Here is a 20,917-nt window from a genome sequence, read left to right as displayed (position 1 = left end):
CCCAGCACCGCCCCCTTGAAAGGGAAATGCAATGCGTTTTGCTTTTCTGTGCAATTTCCCAAGTACCAAAACAGAGCGAACCCGAGAGAAAAAAATATAGAGCGAGATAAAAGGAATTTGCATTTAACACGCAGTTGAATACCCTGGAAGAGGGGCATATTGAAATTTGGCCCCAATCCCGCAAAATTGATTCTTTATCGGCATGAGAAGATGCAGGAGCCGATAGTTCGTCACTGGCTGCCTTACTGGTGTTCCACTTGAATCGAATCAAAGCGAAGCTATGCTGATTCGCTTAGCTTGAGTTTCCCTAAAGGTTTCAGCACTCTTAAGCAGCATTTAGTTCTCATTTGTTGCTGATCGAAGACTGAACACTGTAACTGTAATTCTGTGGCTCCCTGTTGCTGCTGTGGCAACTGTGCTCTTATATTTGGCCTAAACTATGACCATTATATATAGAACGAGACTATACCGGCAGACTATAATTGAAGTTTTAAATGCTGGAAACAGTGAAATTACTCGTACGTTTATGATGTCACTGATGGCACATTCTGTGGCTCTCTGTGGCATTTGTGATCGTTGATAGTTCATACATAATCTATCAGAATGACGGAGAGAACCAACTAGGAAGCCTCATCTACAGGGGAAGAGTGATGGTGGAAGTGCCCGGCAAGGACCGATATGTCGATGCCGAACTCGACTTTGAACAGGATGTAGATAATGAATTCTGTGAGATCTTTAACAAACTTTCTAAGGTCTGAGCCACTCTACTATTGCAGCCGGAAAATGCCCTGACTATCGGCCGCATTTTGATCGACAACGAGAACTATGCTCAAAACAATGGCCCTCCCAAGGTGGAAGTCATCAGAGGTGGATTGAACCACACCCATGTTACGATCCAGTTCCAGTCGGATGAGGGCTTTGGCCTAATGTACAACGTCTATATCTATGGTGAATAATTGATTGCGTGCTCTCTTCGAGGGTATATAAACTTCGGTACTGGTTCTATTTTTAAATTGAATCATTTATTTATAAACAAGACTGTGTACCGTGGCGAGGGGATCGAGTGGAGCAACAGAACAATAGGAAGAAATCGATAAATAGAACGAGCATAAAAAATGCACAGCAAAAACAAAAAGGTCCCGAAACATCAGAACTGAAACGGCATTTCAATCAACAAACAAAAGTGTTGCATTGAAAATGGAAACGGGGAAATAGGGAAATGGGGAAATGGGGAAATGGGGTTGGGAACGAAATGGGAACGAGGGGGGAATGTTTTTGTTGCAAAGCCCCGGATTTTGGTTGTGCCTCTGATTCTGATTCGGATTCTGATTCTGGTTGAGCTTTTGTCGGTTTTGTTTCTGTTGCATATCGAATTTTTGTATTTTTTTTTTTTGCTGGCCAACAAAATGTTTTCACACCAACTTGGCCCGTTAAGGGGGGGTTTTTCTGGGCATTTAGTTCGCTCCTTTGTGATTTATTCGATTCCTGATGTCGGCTGCCTGCCAGAGAGTGGAATTCACTTGTTATTTGGTTTCTATTTGCTTTTTGTTGTAATTAAAAAACTCAACTTTAATCAATCGCCAGAGTCCGGTATCGGAAATTGACAAAATTCGGCTCTGTACTGGTACTCGTGCTTTTTAAAGGATGGAAGGCTCTGCATGGGGGGTGTTGGGAGGATGCATTTAAATGAATTTCAAGTTGAACAACAGCATGGAAATACGATAGTCGATGGTCGATAGTTGGGCTGGGAGCTCGTGTTCACAATTGGTTTTCCATCAAACAAATTGAAACACTCACTCACTTGGCCGTCTGGGCACCGTCTCTCTCCGGACTGCACTTAACTTAAAAACGTTTCATTTTATACGACCCCATACCCAATGCTCTCCTTCCTGCTATCCGGTTTTTGTTTCGTCCCCTTTGGGACCTTGGTCCATGGTTTGTGGTTCTGCTGCTGCTGGTGGTGGTGGTGGCCAGGGGAGGTTGCGGATTGCTGGCCATAAAGTATGCAACTTCATTGATAACATTTATTTCAAATGCACTCAAAAACCACTCAATAGTATGAAATTTGTTGCAGCTTATGTACCTGTAGCACACAAACACACACGCACACATCCACACATCCACACGAGAGATCCATTCAGCCATGGGCTCCATCCCTGGGGAGGCTTCAGGAGCGTGCTCGTATCGCATGTCGCTTCGCCAGCCCTGGCAAATGAGCATACAGATGGAGAGTGTGTGACAGGCATTCATGTAACTGCCAGGAAACGACGAGAAGATACCTCGCACTGAAGACACATGTGCATATATTCGAGGATATGAAAACTAAGGCTCTAAAGCCTAGAGCTTCATATATAAAATACTTCTTAAAAATTATTGAATGTGGGATACTTTCTTTGGATCGTGTATTGTGACAGCTGTGGATACCCCACCAATCGATGTCGTTAGTCGCTGTATAAATAGTTCTTTATTATATTTCCCATATGCTTTGCATGTCTGTCTGCCCGTCTGTCTGCCTCTCTGCTGCCAGGTTGCCCTGTCGATGGGCGTCCGCTGTGCCCTCTCCCCGTTTGTAAAGTATGTAACAATATATTCTGCCTTTGTGTTACATAAATTTCATTGAAGTGCTTCCATTCATGGCCCCATCGATGGGGGATATGTGTGCCTGTGTCAGTGTGTGGGAGTGCATATAGAGCTCTATAAATATTCTACATTGGAGATCAGACAGAGAGAGAGAAACGGAATCAGAGGCAGATTCAAGGATATATAGGCTATACGATGGCAAAGGCAGCAGCAGCCAGCTGCCACGTGCCTACTCGGTTGACATTCAATTAAACTAAACCTGGTGCAAGTCCCAAGAGATTCCGCATCCGAGTGAGACTGCCACAAGCTCTGCACTAACCTTGGAGCCACTGAAAGGGTCTCTCCACCACATTTCAGCCTTCATCTGCCTCTTGAATTTGTTTTTGCCTGTTCACTTATCTTTGTCCATACAAATTTTACATACATTCTTGTTTAATTATATATGTACATATATGCTGTTCTCTAGCTCACTCGTTTCATTCGCATTGCAAATTAACGAAACTTTTTTGAGTTTTATTGGAAAACGCTTCACAGAATTTGGGTGGTTGCTTTTAATTCATTAAGTTCTTTAAATTGAAACTTTGATTATGAATTATTTTATGCAAGTTTAATTCCTTTTCATACTACCAACAATTGCCAGAACTTAATTTGAACTGTTCGTAGTTGCTGGTAAATATTTGAAATTATCTCCAACTGCATGTACATTGTACAAGCATGGGCTTATCCTTCTGGGCTTATTCTCTGGCATCACTTTCAATTAATGTTAGTTTTGTGGACCTTAAAGCTGATTATATTTGCTGCTTTTCATTTGATTTGCCCTCCCATATTAGCCGTGCATCGGCAGCCGGGTATTATTTCCATTATAACTTATTGTCTTTCTAATTGAATGAACCATTCCATTCCGTAGTGGGAGAGGATGGATAATTCCCTGCCGCTGGCAAAAGTCTATTCATTTGCATACAATATGCCAGTTATTACACAATGATATAGGGAATACACATACATACACATATGAATAGTTATGTGTTGGATTCTAGTCTGGTTTTTGGCCATGTTTATGTGGCTGTATTGTGTGCTGTCTGGGTTGAATACCTAAAATATGGCCATTCCACCTTGTCAGGGTTGAGTTTTGCATAAATTAAAGAGCGAGAAATGAGGTGGGGGAATTACTATACACAAATATTTTGCAAACTAAAATAAATGTGTGTATTCGTCTGATTACGAGTCCAACAATAAAGATAGAGAAATGGTGAAAATCTGACCTACATTTTGCACAGATTTTGCGTCACATGCAAAAGTGAAATTTCATTAAATATCCAAAAGCCAAAAACAATGAGAAATGAGAGTTAGTGCCAGATCCAGACCCAGACCCAGAGCCAGAACTAAAGCCAGAGCACAGATAACAAATTACTTGTTATGAATAATAATGGAGTGCAACGTTCCCCTGACCCCAGCCAACCCTCTCTGTAGTGCCCAATCTTCTTATGGCATAAATGTAATGAATATCAGATGATGATGCCAGGGATGAGAACGAAAACGAGGAGACGTTGACGATGACAATGTTGACAAGCCGATGAGCATAAACGATATTTATATTGACCGGAGCAGCCTTGGGTACTCGTGTTCGCATTGCACGGGTCGTTCTGGAAACCTAAATCTGCGGACTCGGGTAAGAGTCGAGTACAAAAGAGATCTATGATCTGTTCGTTAACCTGGGTTACATTTTCGTTGACCGTACTACATATTAATGCGAAAATCTCTCCCTCATTTCGCTGAAGTACCAAAGAAATTTCAAACGATTGTCAGTTTCAGAATTCTTTGCACAAAAAAACGAGAAGGAACGTGTGAGTCGCTTCTGTAGACGCGACTCTACTTTTACTTTTAAGTACGGGTTACTTAGTCAGTATATAAATATGTGAGTTTTTCAAATTTTAAATATTTTTGCGACATCTATTATCTAGGAAATAGGCGTCAAACAAGACGGACAGATGCACAGACGGATATAGATATAGACAGACATGGCTATATAAACTCGGCTATTGATGCCGATCAATGGGGTCGGAAACGTATCCTACTCTGCGTTGCATACATTCACTTTTACCACAAATCTAATATACCCCCTAACTTTTTTTGAGTACGGGTATAAAAAAGCTGAAAATATCCAGAGCCAAACGGGGAAACAATGGGTAAAATTTCATTACCGGACGATGGGTGGATGTGGATCCACTCCCCACTGCAACTCCATTGCAAAGATGATGACGCTGGTGATGGGGTAGGAAGGGGGTTGGATGGGGAGGAGGTACTGCAATCTTGACGGGAATTGAAATTGAAAAGAAAATGAATGAAATGTGCCACGGAGGGAGGCCATGGTCCATGGACTATGGCAAATGGGAGTAAGGCTTACTTGGCTTGCTCTGAGCTCTGTGAAGTCGTTGCACAGTTGTCCTCTTCCTTGTCGTTCTGGTCCCTCTCATTGTCCCTCTCCATGTTGGCTGTCAACGCTACTATCATGTACCTCCCACCCTCCTGAGTACTATGGCCCCTCTGACAGTCCCTCCCACTCTCACTCTCTCTCTCTCTCTCTCTCTCTTCTCCTGTCGTCCCCTGGTTATATCCATTAAAAATATTATTCATTGAAATCGCAAGGATTTGCACAAAAATGCCTGCGATGAGCTCTTGTCGCTACATGAAATGCAATTGTCGAGAAAAAGGACTTAATGGGCTATGGGATAAGGATGCGTATATAAAGGGGACTGATGGGAGTATCTCCGTCTCTAGCGGATGGGGGAAACAACTTAATATATAGTCAAAAGTGTCTGTGCCACAGAGACAATCTCTAAAGACCATTAATAAAGTTCAAACTGGTTTTGATTTAATGGAAATTAATTAGGAAATTAATAATGAAACACGACTACGAGTATAAAACTCGAGCGGGTGAATAAATGATTTCCCATCTTTAATATTGAAGAAAATGAAGGAAATTGTACACATGGCAATGATAATCACTTCATCCCTAAGTGGAATATTTGAAAGCAAAGCACATTTGAAGTTATTATTCCCACGACCATATCAAGCAGCTGGGAAATTCTCGCCAATCCATTGTAAACGGCCCTTTCCCATATTCCCATACTTACTTGTATGCCAGCCTTCAAAATCGCATTCATTCTGCACAACTAGTACTGTGAGGTTAATACGGACTTGAAGATGGTCGCACTGCCTAGCGAACGGGTCGGACTTGGCCTAAGAGATAAGTGGAAGTGTTTCGTGCGGCCGTTCGTGACGTACGGGATGGTTTATAGAAGTCCGGAGGTGTGTCCCGAGCACACAGTACCTTACCTAAACCGGGAACAGCTAAAGTCTCTATGAATTGTATCAAATTGGGATTGTGTATAATAATCAGATTCCCTTTGTAGAATTATTGGATTTTACCCGAACTCGGAGGAAAGCAGCCATCCTGGCCGCAGGACCTGGCATCTGTTAGTTGTGATTAAAGTAATTATATTTTTCTCCTCACTGTGTTACGCCGTCTTCGAATCCTTGGACAACATTGTGGAATTGGGTCGGGATCTCGCATTCGTAATAGCGGTTCGAACGGAGACATTTCTGTTTGCAAACACTTCACTTCGACCTCCTTTATTTTCAGACGTTTTTTATCGGTTTCAAGGTATTTTATTTCCTTCGGTATGCCGATGACGTTGACGAGGTAATCGATGGCCTCGAGGTGTGCTATCGTACGGAGAGGAAGGGTCCGGCTGCTGCAGCAGTGAGATCTGCGAAACGTTTGCATTATTTGATCATCATCGGAATGCAAATAATTTGGTCAGTCTTCATGGTCGTCTTCATCCTACTGTTGATTTCCACGCCGCTCTGGACCCAATTTTCTCTGCCGTTTCATGCTGCCTTTCCATTTGACTTGCACGATTCATCTAAGCATCAATTCACACACATTCTCATCTACTTATCACAATCCTTCGACGCTATGTACTACCTCACGTGGCTGGTCTCTACCGAAGGCATGTCTGTGTCCATTTATTCGCAGCTTACGGCTGCTCTGAGTGTCCTTTGTGTTGAACTTCGGCACCTCCAACAGTTCTGCGATGGGGACGAGGATCTCATGCGATGGGAGATCCATCGTCTGGTCAGGTTTCATCAGAAGATAATCAGGTACGAAATTGTGAAATCTGTGAATCTGTGAAACAACTGAAGTTTGATTTCCACTGCACTTCTGTGTTCAATATTTTAGTCTAGTTGATCGAAGCAATGAGATATTCCACGGCCCTTTGATTATGCAAATGATTGTCAACTTTTTGCTGGTCTCCCTGTCGGTGTTTGAGGCAATGATGGCCAGGCGCGATCCCCAAGTGGCAGGTCAGTTTATTGTTCTGATGATTATGGCCCTGGGTCACCTTTCGATGTGGACAAAATTCGGGGATATGATGTCGGAGGAGTCGCTGGACGTGGCCAAGGCTGCCTACGAGGCTTACGACGCAAATGTTGGCACCAAGGGAATCTATTGGAATATTCGCTTTATAATTATGCGTGCACAGACACCATTGATAATGCGAGCGGCCCCCTTTCCAATCTTCAACATGACCAACTACAAAGCCGTGAGTTTTGTCGAAGAAGATAGATAAGTTGCCATAATAAAACTACCTTCAAAACTATCCTTTCAGATACTCAACCAGTGCTATGGAATCCTAACGCTCTTGTTGAATACCATGGAATAGATTCAAACCCATTCCGAAGCTTAGATGCACTTTTAGATCCTTTGCACTTGGCTTCTAACTTAGTTTTTAATTCACTTATATTTAATCGATTCCAATATTAAACACTACCCTCCCCTACCTACCTACCTGGAATTCTTTATCCTGCTGTTGGTCGAAACTATATCAATATATGTAAATCCAATATCGGTACGACACAGGCACACAAAAATAAGTGTGTGTGTGTGTGTCCTTTCAATGCCGCCGAGCTGGATAATCACTAGGCTCATTATTCCAATCCGCAAGTGGAACACGCCAAGAATGGTATTTGCAAAGACCAATTGGAGTTATTTTTCCCAGGCCCTAAGAAGCAGCTGTGAAATTCTCGCCAATCAATTTCCAGTGGGAACATTTTTAGCATGCGTACCTCGACGTTCATTCAGCCTGCACACCTAATACTGTACGGTTTATAAGAACTTGAAGATGGTCGAACTGCCCAGCGAACGGGTCGGATTTAGCCTGAGAGAGAATTTGAAGGGTTTCATGGCACCGTTTGCCAGATTCGCGTTGACTTACAAGACTCCGGAGGAGTGTCCCGAGCACACTGTGCCATACCTAAACCGAGAGCAACTAAAGTCTGTATAAAATGTGATTGTAGGAATTATGTACATATTGTAACCAGATTCGGATTACAGGGCCTTGGGATACTACCCAAACTCGGTGGAACGCAGCCTGTCTGGCATGAGGATCTGGCACCTATTTCTTCTTATTAAGGGGACGATATTTTACTGTTCAATGTTATACGCCGTTTCCGAATCCTTGGAGGACATCGTAGAATTGGGACGAGATCTCGCATTTATAATTGCGGTTAGAATGGATAGTTTGCTTTCGATACGAGTATACGCCACCACTCTTTTTGGTTCTTTATTTTCAGACGTTTTTTATATATTTCAAGGTAGTTTTTTTCCTTCTGTATGCCGATGACGTTGACGAGCTAATCGATGGCCTCGAGGAGTGCTATCGTTCGGAGAGAAAGGGTTCGGCTGCTGCAGGAGTGAGATCTGCGAAACGTTTGCATTATCTGATCATCGTCGGAATGCAAATAATTTGGATGGTTTCCATGGTCGTCTTTATAGTGCTATTGATTTCTACACCCATTTGGACACAGCAGGACCTGCCGTTCCATGCTGCCTACCCGTACCACCTGCACGATCCATCGAGGCACCCGAGAACACACATTCTCATCTATATATCGCAATGTTTCGACATTCTGTACTTTCTAATGTGGCTCACTTTTACCGAATGCATGTCTGTGTCCATTTATTCGCAGCTTACGGCTGCTCTGAGTGTCCTTTGTGTTGAACTTCGGCACCTCCAACAGTTCTGCGATGGGGACGAGGATCTCATGCGATGGGAGATCCATCGTCTGGTCAGGTTTCATCAGAAGATAATCAGGTACGAATCTGTGAAGCAACTGAAGTTTTATTTCCACCACAGTGTTCAACATTCTAGTCTGATTGATCGAAGCAATGAGATATTCCACGGCCCTTTGATTATGCAAATGATTGTCAACTTTTTGCTGGTCTCCCTGTCGGTGTTTGAGGCAATGATGGCCAGGCACGATCCAAAAGTGGCTGGCGAGTTTATAGTTCTGATGCTTATGGCCCTGGGTCACCTTTCGATGTGGACAAAATTCGGGGATATGATGTCGCAGGAGTCGCTGGACGTGGCCGAGGCTGCCTACGAGGCTTACGACGCAAATGTTGGTACCAAGCGAATCTATTGGAATATTCGCTTTATAATTATGCGTGCACAGACACCATTGATAATGCGAGCGACCCCCTTTCCGATCTTCAATATGGCCAACTACAAAGCCGTGAGTTTGACTGAGTTAGACCCTGTAAAGGGTAGCCCTATCACCCCCATAACTATCCTTTCAGATACTCAACCAGTGCTATGGGATCCTCACGCTATTGCTGAATACTTTGGACTAGATTAATCTCAGCATATGTACTATTTAGATGCACTTTTGGGTACTTTGCACTTGACACAAGCAGCATGCTTCAATTCACTTATATTTAATGGAATCCCATATTAAACGCACTGCTTTCCCATCCCTCAAATCCCGAGTTCTGGATGCATCCACAGCTCTAACGTGTTGCCATACTTTAATGAACGCTCTTTTCATAACCGATTTCCATAATTGCTTTTTGTTAGTCGTTTGCCGGCAAACTAATTTCCACGAATTTCAGTATATTTGCGTCTAATGCGCCACTGCCGCCAAAGATGGCAATGAATGGGGGGGAACGGGAACACACGCAACAGCATCTGTTCATCTGTGATGCTGCTCATGTTGCAGGGAGTGGCTTAGGCCCAGAGCTGATAAATTGGAAGTGCATTTGACGCTGAAACTCCTCTTGCTGCCGCCTGGCGGAAAAGATGTTACTCGTGGCACATTGTTGTTGCTGTTGCTGTTGCATGTTGCCCCTAATATGGCTGCTGCTGCTGCTGATGCTGCTGCTACTGATGTTGCTGCCTGTGCCTGTGTCTGGTCTGGTCTGGCACTGCAATTGCATTTGTTTCAGAGGCAGCATGCCTCTGCTGCTGTTGTTCTAGCTGCCATTGCCGTTGTCATCTTTCTTCGGCCACATTGGCGCGACTCTCTGTTAATGAAAATGCCAGAGCAGGCAACGCTGCTGCCACATCCGTTGTCTCATAAGCATGCCTCTCTATGGGCGGTGCCGTGGCCAAGTGTGTCCCTGGGTTATGCTGCCTCTGTCCCTGTCCCTGTCCCTGCCCCTGCCACAGCCCACAGCCGTTTCTTCTGTCATGAGCGATGCCTTGGCCAAGTGTTGCCGCCGCGCCGTGCCGGTGACAGCCGGAGAACCGGCAGCAGCAGCAGCAGAAGAAGCAGCAGCAGCAACATCATCATCATCAGCATCTACATATACGACTATACCTCGTACATGAAACAACAGCAGTTGCATCTCCTCGACGCTCCCGCCGCAACAGTCACGCTTGCCTGTCAAACACTCTGGCAGACTCTTACGGCCGCTCCGCCTCTTTGGAATCCCTCCTCCCCCTGCTGCGTTCCATTCGCTTGGCAAAATCCATTTGCATATTTTCATCCTTATGCCCCCGACAGTTAACAGTGCCCCATGCCACATACACCGTACTCCTGGCTCCCCGCCACTCTTTGGCCTACCTTTGGCTGGCGGCGCGCTTTTAACGACAAAGTGTGAAATTTCATTGAATTTGAGCTCGTTGACAAAAGTGGAATGGCAACAGAAACACACGTAGAACACAGCGGCAACAATCGCTGGAGTACACTGACAGAAAGACGGGGAGGATCCAAGAGATCATCAGATCATCCTCCTTATTTTCCAACAATTTTATTTTGTAATTTTTGCATTGAATTTGTTACTTTTTTTAATTTCTCGTTAGCCTTGAGATTTTTCTCTCTGTGCATCAATACTGCAGGTGTTGTAATATCTTGTTGTTGTTGTTGTTGTTGTCATTGCACTTGTTGTTTTGCAAATTAATTTAAATTATAGTTTTTCTGCTGTTTTGTTATCGCACATTAGCCGGTTAGGTGGAGGATACATTTTAGAAGGTGGCTGGAAGGGGCAGTGTCATGGATCGCTGGTAGTGCGGATGGGGGCCCAAACGAGTATTACATGTATTTATGTTTAACTGGCTAATTTAGTAGAAAATGATAGCCGCAATTAATATGCCATTGAAGTGGCAACGACAGGAAGGGTCTGGATGCCGTTTTGCATTGCATGTTCAGTATGATTTTATGCAAATTTCTAGAGAGTAATGGAGCACAAATAGAGCGAAATATGTGGGACAGTGGGGACTAGTTCCATAGATATATGTATGTATGTGATATTCCTTCATTTTAATTGAAATCAGTACATGAAAATTGGATGAATATCAAGTATGGAGTACCCATAGAGTAGAAAGTTCTTTAATAAATAGTATGCCAGAGTCGTAATATACTTTGTTATATATACTTTGGGCCCTGTGATCGATGGTTACCGCCAGCACCTTCCACCAATTCAAATCGTGCTCTAGAAATTCTCCGAGCATTCGCGCAGCTCTGTGCATGGACTTTAAGTAATTTTCTAATGACACCACAGAGGAAAAATGACTGTCGGTGCCTTTGGGGTTACCTTTCCCCCCACTATCCCTCACTATCCACCACTATGCTCGCCTATACCCGTTATCCTGCTGGCAACGTTCATTAGATTAAAAGCAATTTACAGTAAAACTTTTACCCACTAAACGCCTTCTGCCTCCTGCCCGACTGCTCCTCCACCACCTCCTCTTCGTCCTCCTCCTCCTCCATATCCTTGTGGTGGGGCAACAGCTTCTGCTCGTCCTTCCTTTTGCGGTGCCTCAGCTACTGCTCCTCCATTTCCATGTGGTACCACTGCTCCTTCGACTGCACCATACACACACACACACACACACGTGCTGCAGCAGTTTGGTGACACTCACATGTTCCCCAAACGCCGTGCACCATTTCACCACCCCACTCTCGCTCTCTCTTCCGCCAGCAACCCCCTCTTTCAGAGTCATTTGGCGCCTCTTTGGGTTTTTATTTTTTGGAATTCAACAAATTTGCGGATTTGGTTTGTAATTTATTAAATTTATCGCATGCTCAGAGCGCCTTAGCAGGCTTCCGTCCAGGGGAAGCATGACCTACCCTTCCCACCTACCCCTCCGCGCCACAAAATTCCCTCATGCGCCTGCTAATGTCTGCGGTGTTGCCTTCCCAGGATGGGGACACCCAGAGTCCTTCTGCTTTCAGCATCTGCAACATTTGTTGATGACAACCGAAAGACACAAAGTGCAACATTTCGTCCATTCTCTCTCTCTCTCACTCTGTATCTGTGTGTGTGTGTATGTGTCGTTGTGCGTGTGTGGAACGCCCATTTAGGGGTAGTCATTCGGAGCTTAGAAGTTATTATTTTGATTTATAGAAAAAGTTGGTTTAGCGAGCGAAAGTTGCTCGTACATATAGCCGGCGAGCAGAGTAGACGACGAGAGACAAAATTAGCAGAAAAATGGGTAAAAAGGCGAGCCAGCAGAGGGGCAAGGCAGCATCCACATCCTGCCACTCTTTTGGCCCCTCATGCAGATATGGAACCACTGAAAAATAACACCATCTATGGCACACACAATTCCTAATCACGTAGCCAGAATCAAGAATATACAAAATGCTCTCAAACACACACACAGGAAAATTATGCACTAGGTTCCCTCTTGGGTGACGGCTGCCACCTGCGCCAGGACCTCGTTCTCCGGCAGCTCCTTCTGCCGCTGGACGCCACTCGAACAGGGAATATCGTCGGGACAGCAACCCGAATTGCCAGCACTTCCGCCCGAGTGATCGTCCTTACAGTAGGCATCGTGCAGCTCCGAGCAGTCCGTGTTGGAGATGTTCCGCCAGCCCTGGGCATTGATGTGGTACAGCCGGACAATCCCACCCGAGTAGGCGTCCTTGCTGGTGGCATGGTAGATGGCACGCCTGGCCAGATCGAAGGCCTCCTGATCGGTCATTATGTAGCGGTGACCCGTGTCGAGGACGCCCAGGGCATAGGGCGAGCCGCTGCCCACCGAGAAGACATTGCCGTGGCAGCGCACCCCTTCCGAGTCCACGTAGATGAGCTTCGGTCCCTCGTCGTCGTAGCCGGCCAGCATCATGCCCATGACCAGGCCCATGCCCTTGTATTCGGCGGAAATGTTGACGATCATCCGCGCCGCCGCGTCCACGGACATGCGACGCTTGAAGCGCAGCTCGTGCAGCCGGCAATCCCGAGCGAGCACTCGATCCCAGTAGACACAGTCGGCAGCTCCACCGGCCAGTGTGCCCAGCATGTAATCGTTCAGCTCGACGATCTTCTTCATCGTCTGCGATCCGATGTACTGTCCCGAAGTGGCCCTCGAGTCCGCGCAGAGCACCACTCCGCCCTGGTACTTGAATCCCAGAGTGGTTGTGCCATGGGCAAAGTCCATTTTGATCCCACAATGGTCCACAATTTTGCATAGATTCACCGCTGGCTGGGAGTATGTTGTATGGAATGGTCAACACCTTGTGGATTGGAGGGCTTACATTTTCGAAGGGTGGTGCCATCAGGGCATAGGGATTCTCAAAGTTGCTGGTGGCATCGCGCAGCTGCTCCATTTGCCACTCGCTCTGGAGATGATCGAAGCGGCGCATGAAGGGCCATCGATTGACGCCGCAAATACCTTCTAGTGCCATGGATGTGGATGTGGAATGGCAAGTACATACGCGAAAATTTAAGCGAATTAAATAAAAATATATAAAATGGAAAGAAAAGGAAATGTATTGGAAAACACAATGTTAAATAATTTTTAAAGATTGAAACCCCTAAGGTTTGGCAGATGAATTTTTAGTTATTATCAAAGACTACCCTTTTTCACGCCACTTCTATTCAGCATGCAATCCAATCTGATCCACATCCGTATCCGTATCTATTTGCACGAGTAGTTCAAAGCCTCATCCATGCCGTTGCCGTTGAATGTTCCGCTCTGATGAGCAATCAGCAGTGGCAAGGCCAATCACATTACCATTTCACACTGGACTCCCCACGCACAGTCCCCAGTCCGGTTCAACTGCAGCGTGGCGCCACAGCACCACAGAGAGATACACGATATTTTAATTGGACTTTTACCAGTCCCAGTGCTTCATCTCCGTCCCAGCATCAGCAACGGCATTGGCACCTGTGGAGACTCGCAAATCAACCCAATAACGGAATGAAGAAAGAAAGAGAAAGTAGCATGGGGCAGAGCAGCGTCCCGCCAACACACCTACGCCCAGGCTGTGGCAAACGGATTAGCCGCTAATTAAACGCCAATTGGAAATGTTTGCTAAACTGTTTGAGTCCCCAGATCGGTGGTGTGGGGTCGACTGGGCCTCCCTGGTCGGGGGAGGGCTGCATCTGGATGAATAGCCTTGCAAAGTATTTCCAATGCTTTCTTTCTCTCTCTCTCTAATCTACTCTACTCCTACACTGTCTCCTCTATCCCTATCTCCCTGACGCTGCCATGTGTCACTGATCTAAATTTATGCAAATTGCCAGCTGCAAGTGGCCTAGGAGTTGCCACTGCCACTGCCCCATCTGGTCGGTCCCCAGCCGGGTTTTGCACATTTCATTTTTGCACGCGCCTCCATTCGCGCCTGCACTTTTCTATGCTCTGCCCTTTTAATGACAGGAGGAAGGGGGCCAGAGAACGAGTGCAAGGGCGGGAAGAGGAGAGAGCCATTCATTTGAGTAAAACCCTACCAAAAGGGATGCCCTTTCGACTGAGAGCGTAGCAGACAGCGTAAAGGTTGGAACATCAAGGCTAGAAATTACCTTTAATATGGATCAATTTCACGCACATTCAAAGATTGCAGCCATAGGAAAAATCCGCACTGAAAGGGTATTCCGCATTTCGATTCTTTCACAAACTGTCCTTATAGTTTGTTGGTTCTGGATAGTTTTTCTGGTCCCTGCTCCCTGATTATTAAATCACAAGGCAGGCTCCAAACTGGAACCGGGAGCAGCAATCTGATATGCAAAATCTGGTGCAGCTCAGCTCAGCTCAGACTCAGGGAATTGGAGTGCTTCTCCTGCAGCACCTCCTCTCTTCCATCTTCTGTTCTACGTTAATTACAGCCCAGTTGCAGTTCTGTGTTCTGTGCTCTCCCTCTCTGTCTCTCTGGCAACAACTTGTTAAAAATGTCCGTGGCCAGTTTATTAGAGGGCAACTAAAGCAGCAACCGCATCCACGCTCGCTCTCGCTGGCTCTCGCTGTCCTCCAGTGCAGTGGAGTGCCGGGGAAAATTACTTGAGAGTTTAGCGTGAACCTGTTTTAATGACTAAAATGACGCCCAGTCAAGGGCGGGCGAGTGAGAGATTTGGGCACACTGGTGCCGGCGCCGGTGCCGGTGCCGGTGCCGGTGCAACAAACTTGAGCTTGTTGAGTGGAAATTATTGCAGCGATTCGGGTGCGGGAGGTGAAGATTTAATTTAATTTTGAGACATAATCAGGGGGGGTTGCATCTTACAACACGGCTACACAAGACGTACTTAAAGTTTGCTGGAAAGTTGCCTGGCAGCTGTAAAATAATAATCATAAAAACTAAACCATTTTGTAAACAGGCCATAGAAATACATCTAGAAATGTTTCGGAAGCTTGCAAAGTTTCCTAAGCTTTTCTGCATTACACAAAGAAAAGAGAGGAAACCATTTGAAGGAATATTTTATTCCACTTTCGTTTTATTCACTTGTGCCACTTGGCATTATTGTTTTAAAATCCTTCAAATCCGTTGTTTTACTGCTTATTGTCTGCTCTCAGCTCTCAACTTTTGTTGCGAAGACAACTTTTAAGCTCTGCTTAAGGCGGCCCAAGGAGCAGCCCAAGGAGAATCCGGTTAGCCCACCCAAACGTACCACCGACATTCCAACTCCTCCCCCAACTCTGTCCAGCATTACGGGAAACTTTGCCATGCACCACGTCTGCCATCGAGCTCCATCGAGTTGGTACTCGCAGTTCATCATCTGTCTCGGACCTGTCCCAAAAGCCGTACGCGGAATTTGACAGGCCACCTAATTGACGGCGCCGTGTCTCCACGAAAACAGTTTTGACATTTGCGACCGCGCGCACAGCATTTAATTAATTTTAATTGAAAAAGGCCCGCAAAATGGATTAGCTTGTCTTGGTTCCGGACAGCGGATAGCGGACAGCGGATAGCGGACAGGACAGGGGACACAGCACTGGACCACGACCCAAAACAAAGTTCAAAGTTTAGGCTGCACAACCAAACTTAAAAACTTTTGCACCCGCGTTGCTTATGGGGTCATGTTGTTGGTCTGACAGCCACTCCGCCGCGGCGGCAATCCTCAAGAATCAAAGTCAAACACAAGCCAGTGCCAGTGCCAGCGCCAGCGCCAGCGCCAGCGGCAACGGCAACAGCAACTATTTTCACAGCCAAATAAAGTAAACAATTTTTACGATGATGCATTAGATTAAAAACTTTGTCCGTCAATGGTAGCTCCACACACACACACACACAAATGGGCGGGCGGATGTGGCCAGCACATGAGAATGTAGATGTGGAAATGGATCTGCTTATTTATAGGCCAGATTAATATTTTTTTTAAATGGAAAGCATTTCTAACCCCCACTTCCCCCCTCAAGTACAGTCATAAAACAAAGTTTTCCATCTTCAGGTTCAGCTTCAGCAAACTTTTCCATCAGAAACAACTTTTGTAAGATTTTAACGACTTTACTTTGCATTGCAATGACTTTCTCGCAGTGAAGGACCTCCTCCTTGTCATGCCCCGCCCCACCATATAGAAGTCTAGTCTCCGATTCGATTTTAATGCTTGACACAACATATTCGCTTGAATTCCATGGCCGCCGCCGCCGGCATATGTATCTCCTCCTCCTCACATAAGTATAGGCCGGCTAATTGTTGCGCCTTCGATTTTATGGCACTTGGAAAGCCATTAATCCGTATTTGATATCCGTCTAATTAGTTTTGCTGCCCCCTTCCGGCCCCCTTTCGCGCCCTAGAGCATTTTATGGCCAACACACTTTGGGACCGGCTCTCGTAAATTTTGATGATCGATATACGAGTATCTCTGTGTGGCGGGCAAACGCGACAAGAAATTGTCGTAAAACAAGAGAATATAATGGTTTTGACACATCGTTTCCGAATGGGAAAGCTGGCTAAAGAATTCAATTTGCCCCTCCCCCCACCCACCTCCGCTGGTATGAGCCTGAGCATGGTTAATTTCCTTGAACTTGATGGGCAGCATACGTATTCCCTTGACCATGGAGTTACGCAGTATCTGCACTGCCCTTAGTCGTCCCAAAAAGGATGGTTCAGTGTGGCATGCCGGAAAAGTTGAGAGGATTAGTAGCTGAAATGAAACGAAATGAAACGGTGCGGGACGTGATGCCGCATTGGCATTGGGCGGCAAACAATGCGAGATGTGCTCTTTGTTTGTTGGCCAAACCCGACAAGAGACCCACCATTCACGCGGCCCAACAAGAGACCCGTGCAGAGATGCACAGAGGGATGAGTTACATTGCAAACAACGCAAAAGTCGTAATGACCGGAGGAACTGTTAATGTGTCAGCCTGCCCCACTGGCCCCACTGCCCCATACCACAACCCTACTGTTGCTGCTGTTGCAAGCGATGCGTGGCCGCTGACGGCGCTTTGTGCACGAACTGATTGGCCAAGGATTTTTTCGCAATTTGCTGCACAAAGCGCGGAAATTTGATTCGGCCACATGGCCAGGGCCTTTGTCCATCGCTGACAAGAGGCGAGGCACAGCAATGCGAGCCACGCGGCACTAATCAGAAGCTTCTAGTTGCCTCAATTACAGATGCCGTCGCATGCCCCATTTCACCGTGTGATGTGCAAAGCATACAACAATGAAAAGCATGCCCATTTCCCTACAGGCGATAAACTTGACCGATAGCCGAAAAGCCGCGAAATACTCGTAAGTAAACATGTTTTGCCAGCGCAGTGGTTATATTTTTTGTATCAATTACCGGCAACTGCAGCACCTGAGGCCAATTGCCGCCCCATAAATGTTGTAAATGAACAGCAACAAAGAAAAAACAGCAGGAAAATAAATAAAAAACATTTTAATTAATTGAATTGAATGTGTCCGGGCCCCATAGGCTCCATAGCTCTACTGGAGCAGTGCCGCGTCCAAACGTTCCAATTGCGTTAACGTTGCAGTTAATTAACTTTTCCCTGCATTAATTAATTGTATTTTTTGAGCATGTTTTTGCCAAAGGATGCGAAGCATTTAGCTCTCAAATTAGGTCGATTTTCATTCGCTTTCATGTCTACCAGGCTACCCATTAATCAAATTGTGTTAAAAGGCATTAAACTCGAATGGCTGTGGTTGCTTTGCAAATGCTTTACACATTCACTTTGTGTATGCCCAAATTGTGAGCCATTAATTGCCATTTTATTTGTGGCCCTAAAATGCTGCAAAAATGAGTGGCTTATGTGAGCCAAAAGCTGGCACAAGCTTTCTCTGTCATTCTGCCGTTTTGTTTTATTTTCTCCGCTTTTGTGCGTGGCCGGACAGTTTCGCTTGGCCAAGAAGTGTCGTGAAATTCTTTTTAATAATGCAAGTTTGCACATTTTTAATTGTAGCGCCGACAGCTGCAAGAGCCCGGCTGCTCACTTGACCCACAAAGGTGTGGCTGCTGCTGTTGCGGCAAGCGTTTTTCTTAGTCGCTGCAAGAAAGCAGGGGGGAAAAACAAACTACTCTTGGCACCTACGCTCCCACGCCCCGCCCAAAACGTATATGTGGAAGGTATATATACGCTCCATAAAGGGACGCGGCAAGGACATTACGACTAAATGTAAACAGCTTAATTAAAAAATAAAACTCCGCTCGGCACGTACACGGTGGAAAAAAAATGCAGCACAAGGGAAACTATCACACCGCACACACACACACACATGCATGCCGCATGCATGCTGGGCACCAGCTTTTCCACCCGCGCTTTTCCACTATGAGAAGGTGTGCATGTGTGTGTGTGTGTGTGTGTGTGTGTGTGTTCGCTCTCTTTATTTGCTTAAATGCACGAAAGTGTTTTTAATTTAATTTTTCGTCTTTCTGCACTCGCTTCTTCCTCGTACTTTGCTCTTTGAGGCAGTTCCTAATTAAAATGAAAGTAATTTTTCATCAGCCACAGTGGAAAAAGTAAAATAATTTTCATCACCGCTCACCCCGCTGAAGTGCTCATTAAAAAATGTTTCAAAACGTTGCAGTTTTTGAAATGCACTCGCACATCTACATCTTCTAATAAAAAAGAAAAAAAAAAAACAGAAAAACTGAAATGTTTGCAATGTTTTCAACGGGAAAATTGAAAATTATTTCCTCCAGAGTCTGGCGCCAGCTCCTCCCGTTCCGTTTTTTCCCCTTTGTCGTCACCAGCCAGCCAGCTGTTCGAGTGTTTTTCCAAGTCGAAACTTTTCTTTTAAATATTTTCCATACTTATCCCAGAACGAAGTGCGGCAAAAGTTTTATGCATACGCATTGATGGGTGGTGAGAAGGAGGCAGAGATATGGGAGCGTGACTGTGGAGGGGGGGAATGCCAAGATTCCCTTATGGATGGTCCACTGCATAAAGAGGATGCCGTCAGCGGGGTGTAATTATAAAGTTCTCACCCGGGGATTAACTTTTCTTTTAGGAATTGTCAATTGAATAACATTTATGGAGTCCTCAAATCCATTTATTCGATGGCTAAGTCAAATAAATCCTCAAACAAATCTCCCGTACCGTCCCTCGCATACATTTGCATAGCTGATTGAAAGGCTCTCTGGATGGAGCAACCCTCGCACTCGCACTCGCATGCTCTTCCCAATTTGCATGCCAAATTGTTTACTTCTGGCATTCAAATGCACTTTATCAATTCAAATTGAGTTGAGTTGCATGACGACTTGGGAAATTAGTTTCCAGCTAAATTTCCACAAACAAGAAGCATAAAAAATGTGTTTGCCTTACAGATAAGTTATGCATACTCGTACAGACTCGTCCTTATGCGTAATAGATGCCAGGGATAAGGTCTGGTGTGGGGCTGGATCTCTCAGCTATCTGGTGCATGAGTGCAAAAGTCAGCTTCTTGCTTTTTGGGCTGCTTACTGGAGAGTTATCCATTTGGGCGGCACTGCAACACTAGCCAAATGGCGCAATCAAAGCAAACGAATGTCTATTTAATTGTGTCTGCAGGCGATGTCGATGCCTGGTCCTGGTCCTGGTCCTGGTACCCAGAGGCGAGTAAGATTGCCCCGATGGCGGCAGCATCAAATGCACTTTAGCGGAGGACCACGTTAACTGACACACGAGACACACAGATGATGGGCGGGAAACCACCGCCCAGCAGTCAATGCTGGAGATGGAGTCGCGGAGTCACAGCTAGAGTCACAGCTGGGGCAGTGAGGCTGCGGTGTGGCTGCCACACCTGCAATTTGAGCAGCGTCGCGGATGCCGGTGTCGCGGTGTGTACACTGCGTGGGGGTGACAGGCAGGCAGGCTGGCTGGCTGGTTGGCTGGCTGGCTGGCTGCTTGGATAGTGGTAAAGTGGTAATGGAGAGGAACTCAAATGAAGTCATAAAGTCTGATTTCGCCTGTTCATACTCATTATCACGTAACGTCTCCGTGTTATCGTGCCGCTGCTGCTGCTGCCGCTGCTGCTGCTGATGTTAATGATGATGAGGATGATGATAATGATGTTAGCCAAGTGGCATCGCACTTTCTCTGTAAAAGAATCTCTCCACATCTATTTGAAGGAGCAGCTGTTGGTGCGACGATAGTAAACTTTCTGACCAAAACTGACACTTTTGTAAAACAATTTAAAAAGTCATTGTCATCGGCATGCGAATCCTTCTGCCTTGTGGCAGTGGCTCCCATTTCTCGTTTCGTCTTCTAGGCACTCATGGCTACACCCATGACTGTGTCCTGTCAATTGCGCTGTCATTTGTTTTGTTGCCCATTACAGCGGCGGTCAGTGTCCCGAATACCGAAGTTGAAAACAAAATTGTCACTGCAGCAAGTGCTTTGCTGGATCTGAAGTG

General features: G+C 45.7%; 4 protein-coding genes across 4 annotated transcripts; 3 read left to right on the top strand and 1 right to left on the bottom strand.

Moving 5' to 3' along the window:
- Positions 1-340: 340 nt before the first annotated feature.
- On the top strand, positions 341-1,018 carry LOC111074518. The gene is made up of 3 exons (XM_022367319.2): positions 341-518; positions 603-710; positions 777-1,018. The coding sequence occupies exons 1-3, from the start codon at positions 495-497 to the stop codon at positions 954-956; spliced, it is 312 nt and encodes a 103-aa protein (XP_022223011.2). The 5' UTR covers positions 341-494; the 3' UTR covers positions 957-1,018.
- A 4,611-nt stretch (positions 1,019-5,629) lies between these two features.
- Positions 5,630-7,404, top strand: LOC111074538 (putative odorant receptor 65c). Its single transcript, XM_022367340.2, has 5 exons — positions 5,630-5,936; positions 5,994-6,165; positions 6,224-6,744; positions 6,824-7,187; positions 7,254-7,404. Exons 1-5 carry the CDS (start codon positions 5,785-5,787, stop codon positions 7,305-7,307), a joined length of 1,263 nt encoding a protein of 420 aa, XP_022223032.2. The 5' UTR covers positions 5,630-5,784; the 3' UTR covers positions 7,308-7,404.
- A 362-nt stretch (positions 7,405-7,766) lies between these two features.
- On the top strand, positions 7,767-9,277 carry LOC111074537 (odorant receptor 65a-like). The gene is made up of 5 exons (XM_022367339.2): positions 7,767-7,918; positions 7,979-8,150; positions 8,218-8,738; positions 8,796-9,159; positions 9,224-9,277. The coding sequence occupies exons 1-5, from the start codon at positions 7,767-7,769 to the stop codon at positions 9,275-9,277; spliced, it is 1,263 nt and encodes a 420-aa protein (XP_022223031.2).
- Positions 9,278-12,479: 3,202 nt separating this feature from the next.
- Positions 12,480-13,653, bottom strand: LOC111074504 (proteasome subunit beta type-5). The gene is made up of 2 exons (XM_022367305.2): positions 13,405-13,653; positions 12,480-13,352 (listed from the first exon to the last, which is right to left on the bottom strand). The coding sequence occupies exons 1-2, from the start codon at positions 13,552-13,554 to the stop codon at positions 12,543-12,545; spliced, it is 960 nt and encodes a 319-aa protein (XP_022222997.2). The 5' UTR covers positions 13,555-13,653; the 3' UTR covers positions 12,480-12,542.
- Between the last annotated feature and the right edge of the window lie 7,264 nt (positions 13,654-20,917).

The sequence above is a fragment of the Drosophila obscura genome, unplaced genomic scaffold, assembly GCF_018151105.1.
Source record: "Drosophila obscura isolate BZ-5 IFL unplaced genomic scaffold, ASM1815110v1 contig_186, whole genome shotgun sequence".
In the NCBI taxonomy this organism is placed as follows: domain Eukaryota; kingdom Metazoa; phylum Arthropoda; class Insecta; order Diptera; family Drosophilidae; genus Drosophila; species Drosophila obscura.
The sequence above is the reverse complement of the archived record's forward strand: the minus strand, read 5'-3'. Positions and strand labels throughout refer to the sequence as shown.

Coding starts and splice junctions, on each gene's coding strand:
- LOC111074537 (XM_022367339.2), top strand. CDS start 7,767: ATGGTCGAACTGCCCAGCGAACGGGTCGGATTTAGCCTGAGAGAGAAT. Junction 7,919..7,978: donor CTAAACCGAGAGCAACTAAA/GTCTGTATAAAA, acceptor TTCGGATTACAG/GGCCTTGGGATACTACCCAA. Junction 8,151..8,217: donor ATCTCGCATTTATAATTGCG/GTTAGAATGGAT, acceptor CTTTATTTTCAG/ACGTTTTTTATATATTTCAA.
- LOC111074504 (XM_022367305.2), bottom strand. CDS start 13,554: ATGGCACTAGAAGGTATTTGCGGCGTCAATCGATGGCCCTTCATGCGC. Junction 13,353..13,404: donor TGGCACCACCCTTCGAAAAT/GTAAGCCCTCCA, acceptor ACATACTCCCAG/CCAGCGGTGAATCTATGCAA.
- LOC111074518 (XM_022367319.2), top strand. CDS start 495: ATGCTGGAAACAGTGAAATTACTC. Junction 519..602: donor TGGAAACAGTGAAATTACTC/GTACGTTTATGA, acceptor ATAATCTATCAG/AATGACGGAGAGAACCAACT. Junction 711..776: donor AACTCGACTTTGAACAGGAT/GTAGATAATGAA, acceptor CTACTATTGCAG/CCGGAAAATGCCCTGACTAT.
- LOC111074538 (XM_022367340.2), top strand. CDS start 5,785: ATGGTCGCACTGCCTAGCGAACGGGTCGGACTTGGCCTAAGAGATAAG. Junction 5,937..5,993: donor CTAAACCGGGAACAGCTAAA/GTCTCTATGAAT, acceptor TTCCCTTTGTAG/AATTATTGGATTTTACCCGA. Junction 6,166..6,223: donor ATCTCGCATTCGTAATAGCG/GTTCGAACGGAG, acceptor CTTTATTTTCAG/ACGTTTTTTATCGGTTTCAA.